The sequence below is a fragment of the Malaclemys terrapin genome, chromosome 17 (assembly GCF_027887155.1).
Source record: "Malaclemys terrapin pileata isolate rMalTer1 chromosome 17, rMalTer1.hap1, whole genome shotgun sequence".
NCBI classification, from domain to species: domain Eukaryota; kingdom Metazoa; phylum Chordata; order Testudines; family Emydidae; genus Malaclemys; species Malaclemys terrapin.
This window is the reverse complement of record NC_071521.1, coordinates 4024523-4040562: the sequence shown is the minus strand read 5'-3', so window position 1 is coordinate 4040562 and position 16040 is coordinate 4024523. Positions and strand designations below refer to the sequence as shown.

The 16040-nt window shown below is 47.2% G+C and overlaps 1 protein-coding gene and 1 long non-coding RNA gene across 8 annotated transcripts in view; both read left to right on the top strand.

Moving 5' to 3' along the window:
- RABGAP1 (RAB GTPase activating protein 1) overlaps window positions 1-6709 on the top strand; it is a 123665-nt gene extending 116956 nt beyond the window's left edge. The window contains exons 24-26 of the mRNA XM_054007282.1: window positions 23-94; window positions 2898-3095; window positions 5063-6709. Coding sequence (XP_053863257.1) covers window positions 23-94; window positions 2898-3095; window positions 5063-5185 — 393 coding nt within the window. The 3' untranslated portion in view covers window positions 5186-6709. The remainder of the gene's footprint in view (window positions 1-22; window positions 95-2897; window positions 3096-5062) is intronic.
- Window positions 6710-12113: 5404 nt separating this feature from the next.
- The window catches only part of LOC128825079 (uncharacterized), a 42374-nt gene continuing 38447 nt past the window's right edge, over window positions 12114-16040 (top strand). For all 7 annotated transcript variants that reach the window (XR_008442599.1, XR_008442594.1, XR_008442596.1 and 4 more), the window contains exons 1-2: window positions 12114-12224; window positions 13028-13076. This is a non-coding gene — a long non-coding RNA (uncharacterized LOC128825079). The remainder of the gene's footprint in view (window positions 12225-13027; window positions 13077-16040) is intronic.

The window sequence follows — 16040 nt, the reverse complement described above, 5'->3', positions numbered from 1 at the left end:
TAACAGAATTTTGCTTTGTTAGATTTGCTCCCAGCTGAGCGAGCGACTGGAGAAGCAGCAAACAGCAAATAAAGCTGAAATGGAGAAAATACGGGTAAGAGGATGCATGTTACCAGGATCTTCACTGTTTAAACATTATCAGCCTAATGAATCTGTGCACTTATGATCTTTTAAAAAATTCTTTAACGAATTAGCTAGAATGATGTGTTGCACCCAGCAACTTCCATGTTTCGCTGTTGGCACAAGTACAGATGAAATAAATGGCACCTACAGCATTCTTTGGCTGCCGTATAGTTTCAGGAAGGGGCAGTTAGTTTCCAGCTCCCCCTACCACACCATCCTGTAACATGCTGTTACTGTTCAAAAACTGATGTAAGCTGTCATGAGGGATTTCTTGCTGTAGCAGGAGAAGGCACCACCAGCCTGCTTTGACCATAATGTAACATTGAGGGAATGCAGAAATAATTATCCCAAGAAGAGAGTTTTACCAACAACAAACTGTCCCTTGGACTGTGTGCTTAGTACAGTCACCCTGTGCAGCCAGTGGACTTGTGGTCCTGTGGTCATCAGACTATTCGGTGCATGCTTGGTCTGCCTTGCCAGTTAGTTTTAGTGGTGTTTGCCTCGTGTCTGTCAAATCTAATCCATAGGAGGTTCCACAGAGAATTTTCCCCCTTGATAAAGCTGATTGCATTTCAGCACAGATCAGAAGGTGCAATCATTTTTCTTCCAGATTCATGGCTCTTTGTGAAATCTTTTGAAATATCTATTTAGCTCTGGACACTGCATATTACCTGCTACCGCAATGTGAACAATACTTTGGACTTCCATAATGCTGTTACCTGAGGATCCCAAAGCACTTCGGACATTTTAAGCTTCATAACATTCCTGTTATGTAGATAATACTACTGAGGGAATTCTATGCCACTGCACGGGCACAGAATTCATGTTCCCCGCAGATTTCTTTGCTTCCCTGCAGAAAAATGACTTTTTGACAGGGAAGCAAAGGGAAGCTGCCAGAGCAGTCACGTGCCCCTCCCCAGCAGCACAGGCACATTGTTTCAGGCGCCTGGAGCAGCCGGCAGAGAGGTAAATCACTGTGGGAGGGGGTGGTGCTAGGGACGCCCCAGCTGGGGCCCAGTCAAACCTACCCCCATGCATCTGGACCCCCACTGAGCCTCACCCCCTTGCACCCAGGAGCTCCCCCCCACACTCAACCCCCACCCCGCCAAGCCTGGACCGTGCTGAGCCCCTGAACCCGGGCCTGGGGATGCCCTGGCTGGTGGCTCCTACCCTGGGCTGGGCTCAGCTGCTAGTCCCAGCTGGGCTAGGGGTGGGGGCGGAGTGCACTTCCCCTGCACAGAGTAGTCAGGGCCAGACCCACCCCCAGAAACCACCTCCGGCTACAGGAAGCTCCGCCCCTGTCCCACTCCACTTCCTGTCCCCATCGCTCCTCAACCACGGGGGGGAAAGGGGTCACTGTACAGGGAGCAGCTCACCGATCTGCCCAACACCCATGCATCCAGACCCTCCTGCCGAGCCTCGACACCCCACACCCAGAACTACCCACCAACCCCCCGCACCCAAACATCCACCCCGTTGAGCCTGGCCCTCCCTGATGAGCCCCCTGCATCCAATGCCCCCCACCCCTCTGCATCCAGACCCCTCACCCCTGCACCCAGACCACAGCCCGATGAGCCCTCCACACTCAAACCCCCACCCACCTGATAAGCCCCACCCCCTATGCATCTGGACCCCCACCCCACTGAGCCCCACTCCCTCAGCACCCAGACCCCCTGCTGAGCCCCCAGCACCTGGACACCCTAGTGAACCCCCACACCCCGACGAGCCCCATCCCCCCACAGCCAGACCTCCCTGCCAAGCCCCAACCAACTTCACCTGGACCCCCTGCAGAATCCCTTTGCCCCTACATCCAGAAACCCTCCAAGGCGCCCCTGTGCATCCAGATCATACCTGGACCCCCCACTGAGCTGCCCCACACAGAACCCTTTTACCCCACTCCTGGATCCCCCCAACATTAAGCCCCTCCACACTGGATCCTGCCCATACCTGGTGCGCCTAGGACAGAGTAGCAGTGACCCGGGCTGTTTTCTGGGGCAGGACTGGCCCTTGTGCTGTGTCAGGGTCAGACTCCGCTGAGTTTGTGTCCCCGGGTGAGGTGCGGGGGGCTGCAGGGTGATCTCCCATCTCCTTGCAGCCAGTGGCCCGTGCACCCCACTGCCATGCTGGAGCCTTCACGTTTATTGACAAATTTTGCAGAATTTTAAAATATCGTGCGCAGAATTTTAATATTTTGTGTGCAGAATTCCTGCAGGGGTAAGACAAGTATCAATCCCCCATTTGTAGAATGGACCTCTGAAGTTGAGGCATAGACCAGCTATGTGATTTGTTCAGGATCACACAGTACATCAGTGGCAGAGCTGGGAGTAGATCTGATTCCCTGGTTCATAGTGCCTGCTCAAACCATTGCATCTTGCTTCTTATCCCGAAGGTGACAGTTACGTTGGTGGGAGGAGTTATACCACAGAGACCTTTGCAGTGTGGATGGATGTTGAGTGTAGAGTGTGCTGCCTGCTTGCTCTCTCCCATTACTGCTGCTTTAGAAGTGATGTGTGTGTTACAAAACACTTCATAGAAAACTCCACAAACCACAGCAGGAATGGGGATGTATGGGTGACGCAAGCTCTTATTTGCCTGCTTTGCCTGTGCTATTTTGTCTACCCTCACAGGTGAATAAAGGGAGTTGCCTAAATGCGTGTGGGTCATTGACTCTCCACCCACCCCCCTCACACTACTCCAGTGCAGGGGCAGGAAATGTTTCTGGTAAGTTTACCAGCATCCTTAACAGAAATGCAGTCAGATGTTTTTGATTTTAGCAAAAAGTGGATGACTGTGAACACTGCCGAGAGTTCTTCAATAAAGAAGGACGTGTGAAGGTCGCCAGCTCTGCCAAGGAGGCTTCTGATGAGGACACAGATGAGGAAAAGGAGAGTCTGAAAAACCAGCTGAGGGAAATGGAGCTTGAGCTGGCCCAAACCAAACTGCAGTTAGTTGAAGCAGAGTGTAAAATACAGGTAATACTTGGGGGTTATTTGTTACTCAGCAGAGCTGTCTTATATTTGTAGAAAAATGTATTTTGAATGGGTCGACTAGAGCAGATACTGTTGGCTGAAACTGTAACCTGCTATTTCTTGTGTGGGAGATCTAACCAAACATTTAGTTTGGAAAACTCAGCTGATGCAGATAAAATAATTAAAATCATATGAGCCCCTTTTTACCTGCTGTCACAAAATTCAGACATCTGCTCAGTTGCTTCTTAGCACTTTCAGGCTGATCTGTTGTGACTGCCTGGATGGGAAAAGTAAACCCCATGCTTCCCATTTTAACTCTGACGAAGAATATATGATTCATCACTTTCTTTATTGTACAATACTGTAGTTGCTGATAGAACAGATACCATATGACAGATGTTGGTCACATTGCTTAACACACTACTGGAAGGCTTTCAGATACTATTGCGATTAATGCTTTAGTTGCCACAGGGATGATGTTCAATGGCCATTTGATTTAAATCTGAAGAGATCAAAATTAAAGCACGGAGGAAAACATTAATACCCCATTAAGATAACCCTAAATAGAAGTGGTTTTATAGAAGCTGCATTTACCAAAGAATGTGGCTTAGACTTTTAGCTACCTTGCTCTTCATTCTTGATTATCATGGATTTTAGCAGTTAGAAATACAAGATTCCTGTGTAGACCCTGCACTGGCTCAGTGGGGATGATTGTTTCCCTCCATGTATTCTCCAGTTCTTTGTCCAGTCTGTTTTCAAATGTACCAAGCAAGAAGGCTTCCACTGCTTCCCTTGAGAATCTGTTCCATGGTTTAACGGTGAGGAAAGTCTTCCTGATGTTTGGCCTAAATTTTATTTTGCTCATTTTTCTGCCCATGAACCAACCAAAATTCCTTTCCCTCTGCATTTATGCATTTTCAATACGTAGGGCCCTACCAAATTCACGGTCCATTTTGATCAATTTCATGGTCATAGGATTTTTTAAATCGTAAATTTCATGATTTCAGCTATTTAAATGTGAAATTTCACAGTGTTGTAATTGTAGGGGTCCTGACCCAAAAAAGGAATTGGGGGTGGGGGGGGGTCACAAGCTTATTGTGTGTGGTGCAGGGGTTGCAATATTGTTAACCTTACTTCTGTGCTGCTGCTGGCGGGTGCTGCCTTCAGAGCTGGGAGCCTGGCCAACAGTCACACTCTCCAGCCACCCAGTTCTGAAGTCAAGGCAGAAGTAAGGATGGCAATACTATGACCTCCCCCCCCCCCCCCCAAATTAAATTGGTGACCCCCCTGCCATCTCCCTTTTGGGTCAGGACCCCCAATTTGAGAAATTCTGGTCTGCCCCATGAAAGCTGTATAGGATAGGGTAAAAGCACACAAAAGACCAGATTTCACAGGGGGAGACTAGATTTCACAGTCCGTGACGCGTTTTTCATGGCCGTGAATTTGGTAGGGCCCTACCATTACGTGTAATCTCTTCCAATACATGTCCCTCATTCTTAGCTCAGCAAATCTAGACATATGAGTTTATACTAACTTTTCTTTTGCAGAGTGCACATAGAATTGATTAAAACAAGGGGCTAGGGGTTATGTTTGGGGCAATTATTGGGTTTTAGGTTATTTTTAATCTAGTGATTTCTGAGCACTTTTTGCCAAAAGTTAGTAAGGAAAAATCCAGTTCCTAGAGGGAGAATTCCTCGCTCATTCATTGTCTGTGCTGAATTAGAGAGTGTGAATGCACTAATGAGAATTCTGGAGGAGTCTGCATGGCAATGACACAAGAATCACTACACTCTCTAAAAGGTACGTTCAGATAGGAAATCTGCATGCTGTACTGATGGTTTTATACATAGAAAAGCTCTTCAGAAGCAAAAGTGGCCAACAGACTAGAGAATTCCTGGTTCCCTCTGAGCCTTATAGAAACCATTTTGTGCTAGACAGCAGATCACAGGTGTTGACGCTTCTCTTTGCAGGATCTGGAGCACCATTTGGGCCTGGCGCTGAATGAGGTACAAGCAGCAAAGAAGACTTGGTTCAACAGAACAATAAGTTCTATAAAAACAGTGACTGGTGTCCAAGGGAAAGAGACTTGTTGAAAAGCAAAACTCCGTCAAACACAGTTTTCTTAATCACAATACCTTTTGTTGCCTTCCGTGGCCAGATGTTTAAATCTGTGACATGTGAGAGGACCAGAATGTACATAAAATAGAAACACAGCATGTCAGGATTTCAATAGGTCAGTGATAAAGTGGATGGAAACACAAAAAGAGGCTTTATTGCTAGACACGGGATCTTCATACTACTGATATTTAACAGGTGATGTAGCTAGATTGACGCTCTTCAGAGAAACACTCCATTCTGCGGTCTGGCTGGAGGCTTTTCACAGACTAGGTACGAGAACTTACCAAATCCTAATTGTTAAGTTTACATACGATAGATTTTTTTACAGTTAGAATATTTTTTAATATTTTATTTGAAAATAAAGTGTCACTAACAAAGAAGAAAATGACTCTTAGCAAAACTACATCAGTGCCAGAAAGCAGTCCCCAAAGGTAGGATTTGGAGAGAAGGAGGCGGCAGGCTTTGCTTTGTGAAGGGGGATGGTTTCAGAGTTCTGGTTGAAGCAACCCCATTTTGTTTTAATACATACCCTATCCATCTCTCTGTGTTCGGCATTTCTTTCCGTGTTACTAATCAATTCTATGCAACTCTGGGTTTTTTAGCATGGGCTGCCAAATGAATTCACAAGCTAAGGTTGGGAGGCTTGTTGGAGAGCTGGATAAGAATAATCAGAATTCTTGGCAAATTCTGTTTTACTTCTGTGTCATATTTTTTGAACCCCACACATCAACAGCGTTTCAATCCCCACACCAGGACTGCTAACGTGTACTAATTACGTGAATGTTTGACTTTTAATTAAGTCTTTGTTTGTTTTTTACCCGACTGTAGTCTTCTGTGAAGTTCTGAGAGAGCTTCCAGGATTTAGTTTTGCACATAGGTATGAATGAGACAGAGAAACAATAAACTGAGATATTTAAGAGGCAAAAATCACTGCGTGAGTGTAGCAGTGAGCATCTATTGCTGTGTGTCCTAACTGTCTTTCCCGGTAACACATTCAGAGGTTCTGTAGGTAATTTTTCCACGCTCAGTGCAGTTGCACTAATAGGTGCTAAACGTGCTTGGATTTCTCCTCCTCTGGATTGTCCTGAAGTTCTCACCAGAAAGCTGTAGAATGGAGGTTTTGCACCTTGTAATTTTTTTAATTTATAATGGTTTGTGTTATGCTGAAGTATCTATTGCATCAGTGGATAAATTTTGTGTGCAGTGTGAGTATAAGCTGGTTACAATAAGAGGCACTGGTTTGTATATAAAGATATTTGGTTTATTTTGTATTTCTACCTTTTTCTTGTTTACTGTACTAATGCTAGCTGATGTAATCTGCAACTGTGGGGTATAACATGCTATGCTTAAGCCATTTTCGTTAACTGCATACATTATCTTTATTGTTTCATACCAAAAAATGCTGTAACATCCATCAATATTAGATGTGTGGACATGGTGGTAGGATAGTTGCTAGTGTGTATACTTCATGAATTGAAATATAACCTAGTAAAATTGTATTACTATTTTGTTGTTTCATTTCATTTTAACAGTGAATTAAATATTTTGCAATACAAAACCAGTTCTCTTCTTAAAACACAGTTTTGGCATCTGCAAACTCCCCAAGGTCAAAATCATTAATACACAAAGGACATGTAAAAGAAACTGGATCTTCCTGGTATGGCAGAAGGCCCATCCATATTGTAAAGGTATGGCTCTCCTCCGAAAAGTGACTATAAAAATGGTCTCCAGGGGCTCCGTGCTTGGGTCTGAATAATTTTCATATCAGATGTGCTCAGTTTACAAGTAAAATGTTTGTTTTTTCTGTCACCCCTTCAAATTCCACTTGTATCTGAGAAACAGACTTCTCTGGTTTGTGCATGGTCACCAGTAACAAGAATTCTTGGGCAAAATTCTACTCATGCTATCTTCACTAGGGGATGCTCACTCATAACTAAGGACAAAATTTAACTGTGCAACTAGATGACTGTATGAATTAGATCTCAGTACAGCTCAGGCTCCCACAGCTGTTAGTTCTGCACAAATAGCAGAAGTAAACCTATTTTTGTCACTGAAGTAAGTAAAGGCAAACTCTGAAAGCACACCTACTCTAGAAAGATATTACATAGCAATTTTTCTGACGTAGCCGTGCTTTCAGGGAGTAGCATCGTGAAGGTCTTAACTGTGTGCAGACTTTACTGCTTTCTGTTTCACAGAGATGCCTTCCTGAATGAATTCAAATCTGCAATTTATCAATAATTATCAGTGTAATTCGGATAAGGTTTGAAGGTAACCAGTAAACATTTCCTCTCATGCTCTCACCTTCCCAAAGTGAGAGGAAAATAATGTAACTTCTCCCATCCCTTCAAGAAAAGGTTAAAAAAATAACTGACTATTCAGGAAAAAAATTTGATTTATTGCTCCAGGTAATTATTGCATCAGGGATTGCATGAAACAGATACTACTTGTTTTTGTATGGACACAAGAAAACCTGCACAATGGGTACACTAAGCTCCTCTTACATTTCCCACAACACGTTTTACAGGAAATGCACATTTTTCAATCACACTGTAATATTTTAAAATTTAATGTGGGAGTGGAATATTACCCAATTCCCAGTGCAGTCCTGAATCCACTCTCATGCAAAATATCCACAGCCTTTCAAAAACTGGGGTCCCATGCTGAGATCCAGATTTTCTGGGACTAGGTTAAATATAAAATATGACAAGAAAGCAGATTGTTTTTAGGACTTAGGGAAGCTGGATACACACGCCTACAGGGTGATGGGAACAAGTGAATCAAAGAAGAAACACTTTAATCTTCATTCGCCAGAGCTTCTGCAATGAAAAGAACTTTACAGGCCTGCAGTAGTAAAAGCAGTGAACATAGTCATTTTTGTGGCTTTAATGAGCTGTTAATTACCAGCTGAGTGGGGAATCCCTTCTCCCTCAGTCTCTCAGCTAGTTTTGTGCATTAAATGCAAAATAAGTTCAACTCTTCTGCTGCTTATGTAAGAATCTCACGTACTCCATATATGAGCCTCTTACTGCTTGCCACTGTCTATGATGGGCAGGTTCTGTGGTCTGCAATGTTACGTTTCTGCTCTTTGCAGCATGGTAACTCCAAATCATATGACTTTGATTTTAACTGCTTAGCTATTCAGTGCCTTCAGATGCCTTAATCTTAAATGAACATTCCAGAGGCTCACCCATAAGTTGCCCATCTCTTCAAGTAATATCTTCCAGGCCTCCTCCTGAAAAACACTTTTTTTTTTTTTATTGGTCTCTCAAAGATTTTTGACTGCCCTCCCATCTGGTTTGCTGATGTAAAGTTCTTGCCATTTGGAGGAAGATTTCACTCCATCTGTTCAGCTTGTCTTCTCAAAAATATTTTTAAAAACTCGCTCAAAATTTGACACACTCTCACTCTTGCGTTTCATTCTAAATTGTACCCTGTGTCACTTGGTGCTCAGTCTAGTGCCCTGAGAAATCTGGGGTTTTACAGACAAGCACATAGAAATGCATACAGAATTTGTAACAGATTTGTGCTGAGTACATGGAATGAGGATTCACTCCTGCCTGAGCTGGTGGTTTTTTGACATTAGTCAAATCTGAAATAACTCAATCTTTTCTAGTGATGGGTCATGCACCTATTGAAAGCATTATCCTAGGTTAGTGGGGGAATACACTGATGCTATTGTGATCAGTGCTGTATAAATGCCTGGCTAGTTAAGAATTGTCTGATTTTTCCCCTTTGAAAAATTAATAGATGGAATTTAGAACATAACTCTAGGAAAAAAGGAGGAGGAGGAGAGATCAGAAAAAAAAAAAAAACAGTTCTGCCACCACTCCTCTGGGTTTTCCCCCTACGTCTTGCACCACCTCCTTCATCCTGGCAGAAAACCAGAGGAAGTGTGGTCTAGTAGCTAGGGTCAGAACACTTGGATTCTGAAGTGTGTCCTTAGAGAAGTAACAATTCCATTGGCTCAATTTTTGATTGTAAAAAGGGAATAAAATTCACGTGTGCATCAAGGCCTAATGTTTGTGAAGTATTTTGGTCCTCTCAGTGAAGGTGCAAAGTCTCAATGATCTCATAATAAAATTATAATTCTAGTAAAGTTCCATTTTGCATTAATTAGGCTGGCTTCACTCCCTTAACTGCAAGTTCCTATTTTGCTCCAGCTTCTAGGGGCTGGCAGGTACCTGTTACAATTAGGAAAGAAGTTGGAGTACAGTTGCAGTTTCCATGACACCATCACATCAGCTTTTGAACGACATTAGTGGGGGTGGATTTCACAGTTAACCTGTTCTTAATCTTCTACTAATCAAACTTAAGCCTGTGGTGTTGAGATGATTCGGGTGTTGCTGCTTTTATTCTGTGGGTAATGTAAATTGCGTTCATTGCTCATATTCTTAAATTAGATTCACACTTGCTATCAGAAAACATTGTAGGTGCAGTAAAACTATGTGGACTGTTAAGTATCAGAGGGGTAGCCGTGTTAGTCTGGATCTGTAAAAAGCAACAGAGTCCTGTGGCACCTTTAAGACTAACAGACGTATTGAAGCATAAGCTTTCGTGGGTGAATCCCCACTTCATCACCCATGAAAGCTCATGCTCCAATACATCTGTTAGTCTATAAGGTGCCACAGGACTCTCAGTTGCTTTATGCCGACTGTAAACCTCCAGCTCTATCTGTACCTAGATGTTTAAAAATTCACTAATATTGATCAGCTGTGCTCACTTTACATCTGGGAGCAGTGTCATCTCCATGGCTTGAGAATCTCATGTGCTGCCTCCCCTCTTGGCAACCGCATGACATCCCTGTGACAACTACAGCTATTGCTTACATGGAAAACTAACATTACAAACTTTAATTTAGTATCCATGTGACCAGCCACCTCTCTGCAAACCCACCAGCAAGTCTTTGAGCATCATTTTGGACCAGTTTGGAACTAGAGCCTTGGATGCCAGTGACGGAGATCTTTGATTACAAGAATTGAGTTAATTATTAGATTGACTATTTTTGGTTCTGGCATCAGTGTTGAAGTCCAGCTTGACGATCTAAATCATTGCACCCTCTATTCCATGCCCACTGTGGAGGTTTTCATATTTTTGGCCTGTGAAAGGCCAGGGCTCAATTTCGTGTACCCTTGGAAGAGGGTGGTGTAGCTAGGTCATTGGTGAGGAAGTATACACTGTTAGTCCACAGTACAGTTGTGTACTAGAGAGAGTTTGAATCTAGGGTTACCATATCTCATAAATAAAAAAAGAGGACCCTCCACGGGCCCTGGCCCTGCCCATTTCCCCACCCCTAGCCCTGCCCCAACTCTGCCCCTTCCCCGCCCCAACTCCGCCCCCTCCTCCCTCCCACTCCCAGCCATGGGGAAAGGGCTGCCCCAGTGCTACCGGCTTCAGGGTTTGCCGGGCAGGCCCCAGACCCTGCGCCCCCAGCCGGCGCTTCCCCAGCGCAGCTGGAGCCTGGGAGGGGAAGCGCCCAGCCGGGGGCGCAGGGTCTGGAGGCTGCCCGGCAAACCACGAAGCCGGTAGCGCTTTGGCTTCGGGCAGCCCCCTTGCCTCCGGACCCTGCGCCCCCAGCCGGGCACTTCCCCTCCCGGGCTCCGGCGGCGCAGGGTCCGGAGGCACAGGGGCTGCCCGAAGCCGGTAGCCGAAGAGGAGCAGAGCCTCCAGCTGCCCTGGCTCTGTGTAACTGACGCTGTGTCAGTTACACAGAGCCTCCAGCCCCAGCAGCTCTCCTCCTCTTTGGCTCTGTGTAACTGACACTGTGACACGGGGGCTGCCCGAAGCCGGTAGCGCTCGGGCAGCTCGGCTCTTAAACAGAGCCGAAGAGTCGGGGAGGAGCAGAGCCGCCATTTTCCCGGACATGTTCGGCTTTTTGGCAGTTCCCCCCGGATGGGGGTTTGACTGCCAAAAAGCCGGACATGTCCGGGAAAAAGAGGACGTATGGTAACCCTATTTGAATCTCCATTGGTTGCCCAGTGCTGACTTTGACAGTCACAGGTATTCTAATGCAACACCACATGCTCTTGTATAACACTTTTTTTTCCTAGCGGAAGTGAACTTCAGACTTTGCAATTTCAGACACCAGCAAGTGTTCAGCTGGCCAACTGGCTGCAAGAAGAATAGAGCCACCAAATAAACCTCCAACTGTACACTGTATTTTTAGCTCATTTTTTCTGTTACTGTGATTTGGATGGCAAGACATGAGTAGTGTATGAGAAACCTCTAAATCCAGCTCATTCTTTTTTTTTCATCGCTTGTATAATTAATGTGTGTATCCTAAACTGCTTCAGGCTGATTTTCAAATTGAACTCACTCTTGCCACAAATCCTGGTTCCATTTTAGTCCATTGAACCAACTGAATCCTCCCCCCCAGAGACGTTTGCGTGAGCACCGCCAGAGAAGGAAGCTCGACATCTACACCTAGCACGCCAGCGCTGGGGTAACTCGACTGAGTCGCTGTGCACAAGTCGTCTCTCGGTGCATGGCCGGGGCCTGTGTGAACCCCAGTTCCGGGCCCAGCCTGAAGCCTCAGTGAACAGGACCAGAGTCGGTCTAAGGTTCAAGCCAAATAAACCAGTTTTGGGGCGCTGGGCTGAGCGGTGTTCGGTTCGGCCTGCTCCCAGGCAGCGAGTGGGGCTGCGCCCCCGGTGCCCGATCCCTGCAGGGAACCTGGCGGCTGCCCCTGCTGATGCCCAGGAGTAGCGTGGTGGGCTTGGCTGGGGGGGCCATGGCCCTGGGGTCTCCTCAGGAGCTGAGCTCTCGGGGAGCCCAGGCCCCACGGCCTGTGCTAGAGAGCCCGGGGCGGCTGGGATGGAGTGGGAGCTGGGCCTGGCCACACACACGCAGGGGTGAGCTGAGTCCGCTGCACTGCGGCCTCCTGCCGCTAGGCGCCGCTGCGCCCCCTGCCGGTGCCGGCGGGCAGCTAGGGCAGCTCCGCTCGGCTTGCTGGGGCCTGGCTGGGCCCCTCGGCCTGGCTGAGGGAGGCAGGGCCGCAGCGCTGCTCCCCACGCCCAGGTGAGGGGGGGACCTTGGGGGGCTGGGGCGCCGGGGGGAGAGGCCGGGGGCACCTTGGGGGGTTGGGGAATGGGGCTGGTGAACTTTTGGGGGGGCTAGGGACAGAGTGAGGGGGAGGGGCTGGAGTGCGGGGGGGAGGATGGGTCTGAGAGGGAAGGGGAGGGGGGCAGGGACTGAGGGGGTGGGAGGATGGGATGGGGGGGATGGGGGAGCTAGGGACAGAGTGGGGGGGGATCTGGGAGGGAAGGGGAGGGGGGACAGGGACTGAGGGGGTGGGAGGATGGGCTGGGGGGGTTTGGGGAATGGGGATGGTGAACCTTTGGGGGGGCTAGGGACAGAGTGGGGGGAGGGGCTGGAGTGCAGGGGGAGGATGGGGCAGGGGGATTTGGGGGGGAGGGGCAGGTGCATAGAGGGGGACAGGGACTGAAGGGGTGGGAGGATGGGCTGGGGGGGTTGGGGAATGGGCATGGTGAACCTTTGGGGGCAGGGGCTATGGACAGAGCGGAGGGGCTGGGGGGACAGGGACAGACCAGGGTGGGAAGACTGGGATGGGGCACCTTGGGGAGGGGCTGGAGTGGAGCTGGAAATGGGAAGACAGTGGGGATGGGTCCGGGGGACCTTAGAGATAGTTTCTTCGCTGGGTGTCCTTGGGGCCAGCCAAGGTAGCATCAACTTTAGGGTCTGTTCACCAGGCCTGCTCAGCATCCGGGGGGTATGTGTAAAAGAGATCAGGAGTTTGGCTGGGTTCATGCTTGTCCCAGGTGAGCTCCGTGTGACCTAACGTTCTTGTTCTTATTCTACAGAGCCGCCCGGGACCCAGACTGGTGAACTTCTCTGCTCTCAATCTCCAAGGTGAGCAAAAGCGCTCGGACAGTGCCAACAGGGAAAAGGAAATTCTGGGATTTAAAACAAAAATGGTTTGTGTTAATAATGTCTGGTGGGTGTTAATAATGGAGAGGGGAATTGTGCTTTTCAATAGCTGGCACGGGCAGTGCTTTACTTTGGCAGGGGATAAGGCAAAATTCACCCCTGAGATCAGTGGGGCTCTAATCATGCCTTGGCCTCGAGCAGGCCCGCTGCATGGGGTGAATTTTGCCCTGAATGGCAATGAAGTTTCTAGAGAATTTCTACTTAATGCCCCCACCATTCCTTCTGAGGGGCCCAGCTTGTACCATCTTCCTGTCTTGTCACAGGACTGGCTTGTTACTCTACTCCTTTGTTGAGGGGCAGTGAGGCCTCCTGAAGTTAAAAGCTGTAATAGAAAAATAATAACGCACAACTCATTTGACCTTTTTGATATTCTGTAATTTGATGAGTGGCTGCCTGGTCCCATTCTCCCCGTCAGAGGCCCAGTGCAACAAGAAACCGATCATAACATTAACTGCTTAAAAGGTTAAGGCAGTCGCTGGCTTTCTTCTGCCTCTCACAGGCTTTGCTGAACATTGCCAGTGCCCTGATGCTAAGGATGAATAGGGCTTGGAACAAGAGAAAACTTCCACTCTTATCAGAGTGATAGCAAAGAGACTCATTTGTATAGTGCTCGCATATATGTGCAGGAGGATTCCATTTCTGGGCTCAAACCTGTGTGTGTGTATGTATGTGTATAGTATAAATAATCACACACATATGCATATTGTATATTTCATCTTGTGGCGTGAAAACTTTGTTGATTCCCATTCCCAGTATGAGAGAGAGAATGTGATTGGTGGTCTGAAGCCTGCAGAACGTTCAGCTGAACACATAAGCGTCGAGGCTCTTTCAGTTCCTAATTCTGTGGGTTTCCCTCTTTTGTTTGCCTGCTCGCATCAGTGGGGGGACAAGTAGAGTCAGATTTTAACGTGCTCATCACTCACAAGCTGAACCAGATTTTCAACTCCTACTTAGGCACATAAATAAGAGCCAGATTTTCAAACTGTATCCAGCAGCTCCCATGGTGACACTGTGGGCAGATTTTCAAAACAGCTCAGCCCTCAACGTGCTGAAATCTTTTGAAAATATCATGACTTATGTAGAAGCTGAGATCTCATGAAAATCTGTCCCTTTATGCTGCACCTTCACCTACTAAAATGGTGGGCCAGAAGAGGCAAAGGAGACCGATGAGCTAGTCAGAGCCAGCTCTCAACTGTGCTAATGAGTATGAGCCATCTGCATGGGGTTTTTGTTTGTTTGGTTTGTTTTTGTTTTTAAGCTGGGTTACCGGAAACTGCTTTGGTATAAACATGGTTTCCTAAACAGTGTTGCTGGGGCCAAACCATTTTTTAAACACATAGTTTGGACTCATCTATGGTGGCCCACTAGACTGCACTAAAGGCTTGTGTTTACTGCGAAGTTAACTCAACTGTTGCCCCTGATTTGTGTCCTATCCACACAAGCACTGGGGGAAAGATGTTGCATTTTTTGATCAGCTCTAGTGGCCTGAGCTACAACTTAGGGCTCCCAGTCCAGTACTTCGGCCACTTGACAATACTGCCACTCTCTAGTCACATAACCTGGCTGTGCTTAATTTTACCCACCTGCAAAATGATTGCTATGACACATACCTGTTTCACAAGGGGTGAGGAGGGTGGCCGGGCTTCACTGAATGTCGGAAAAGTGTTTTATGAGAACGGGGTGGAAATTGCTGTGGCAAGGAAAAGTATAAATACCCATGTTTCTAAACCCAAATCCGGGGGGAGGAGGGGGAGGGGAGGAGAGGAGAGGAGTGTTGTCTAGTGGATAGAGCAAAAATTAGAAGATGGAAGAGCCCATACCACAGACTGCCTACATGGCCTTGGGCAAGTAACTTAAATCTGTGCCTCACTCTCCCTGCCCCCAGTCTGCAAAATGGGGGTGATAATACCATCTCCCAGGGGCTGGATCTTTTCACGGAAGGTGCTGTGGCGGTGTTCTGTTTGTACAATTGACAAGCCCTTCTGAGTCAACAGCCTGAGTGTCAGGGGATGGGATTTCTAATAAGCAAGATCCTAAACCCCCCAGCATAGAAATTCTGCCAGTCTGAGCTCCAGGACTGCTAGAATTATGCATTTTTCATTGGTTCATCAGGGAGAAGTAGCTGTGCTTCTCTTTAATTGATGAATACAGCTGAGAGTTTGTCAAGCCTAAGAGTGAATCACCATTTAAAGCACAGAGTTATTCCCAAGTGTTTGCACCAGGCTTCAGCTGTTGGGAGCAGAGGGAGGTTTTCCGGGTGAGATGAAGGCTTAGTAGGCAGCTGCCAAAGTATTCACTATGCATGAAAATCAGTTAAGGAGAGACAGTTAAAGAAGATGACAGTCCATGCAGTCAGCTTTAAAAAGCTGCTGGAGAAGGATTGGCAGAGTCATACAATGTCACATCGAGAGAGAGCCAACTATCGGGAATGCTGTCAGCTGCCCCTTCAGAAATTCAGTGATACCCAGAAGAGAGGAGGGGATCCAGCCTGCAATCTGAAAGCCAGGCTTCCCAGTATGTTAATCCAAAAGAGGCAAGAGCCATTTTTTGCGTGTTCAAAACTTTTCCAACAATAGGCACCATAATATGTCCTGAGCAGGGGCTGTACTTTGCCCTACACACTGGCTGGTGCACCTCACGCCTGACCATGAGCAGCTCCTGCTATCCCAGTCCTGAGCCGCTATCCCAGCTCTTGCAGTGCGTCTCAGTCCTGACCTGCTATATCCACTGCAGTTCCAGTGCCCTGCACAGTCTGCCAATGTACCACCATCCTGACCTGCAGCATCCTCCATTCTCCTGTACCATACAGTCCTCAGCTCTTCCAGGTAGAGGCTTTAACTTTTAAGGGCGAGAGTGTAGGTCTGATGGTTTCTCCTGGGCCCTGGT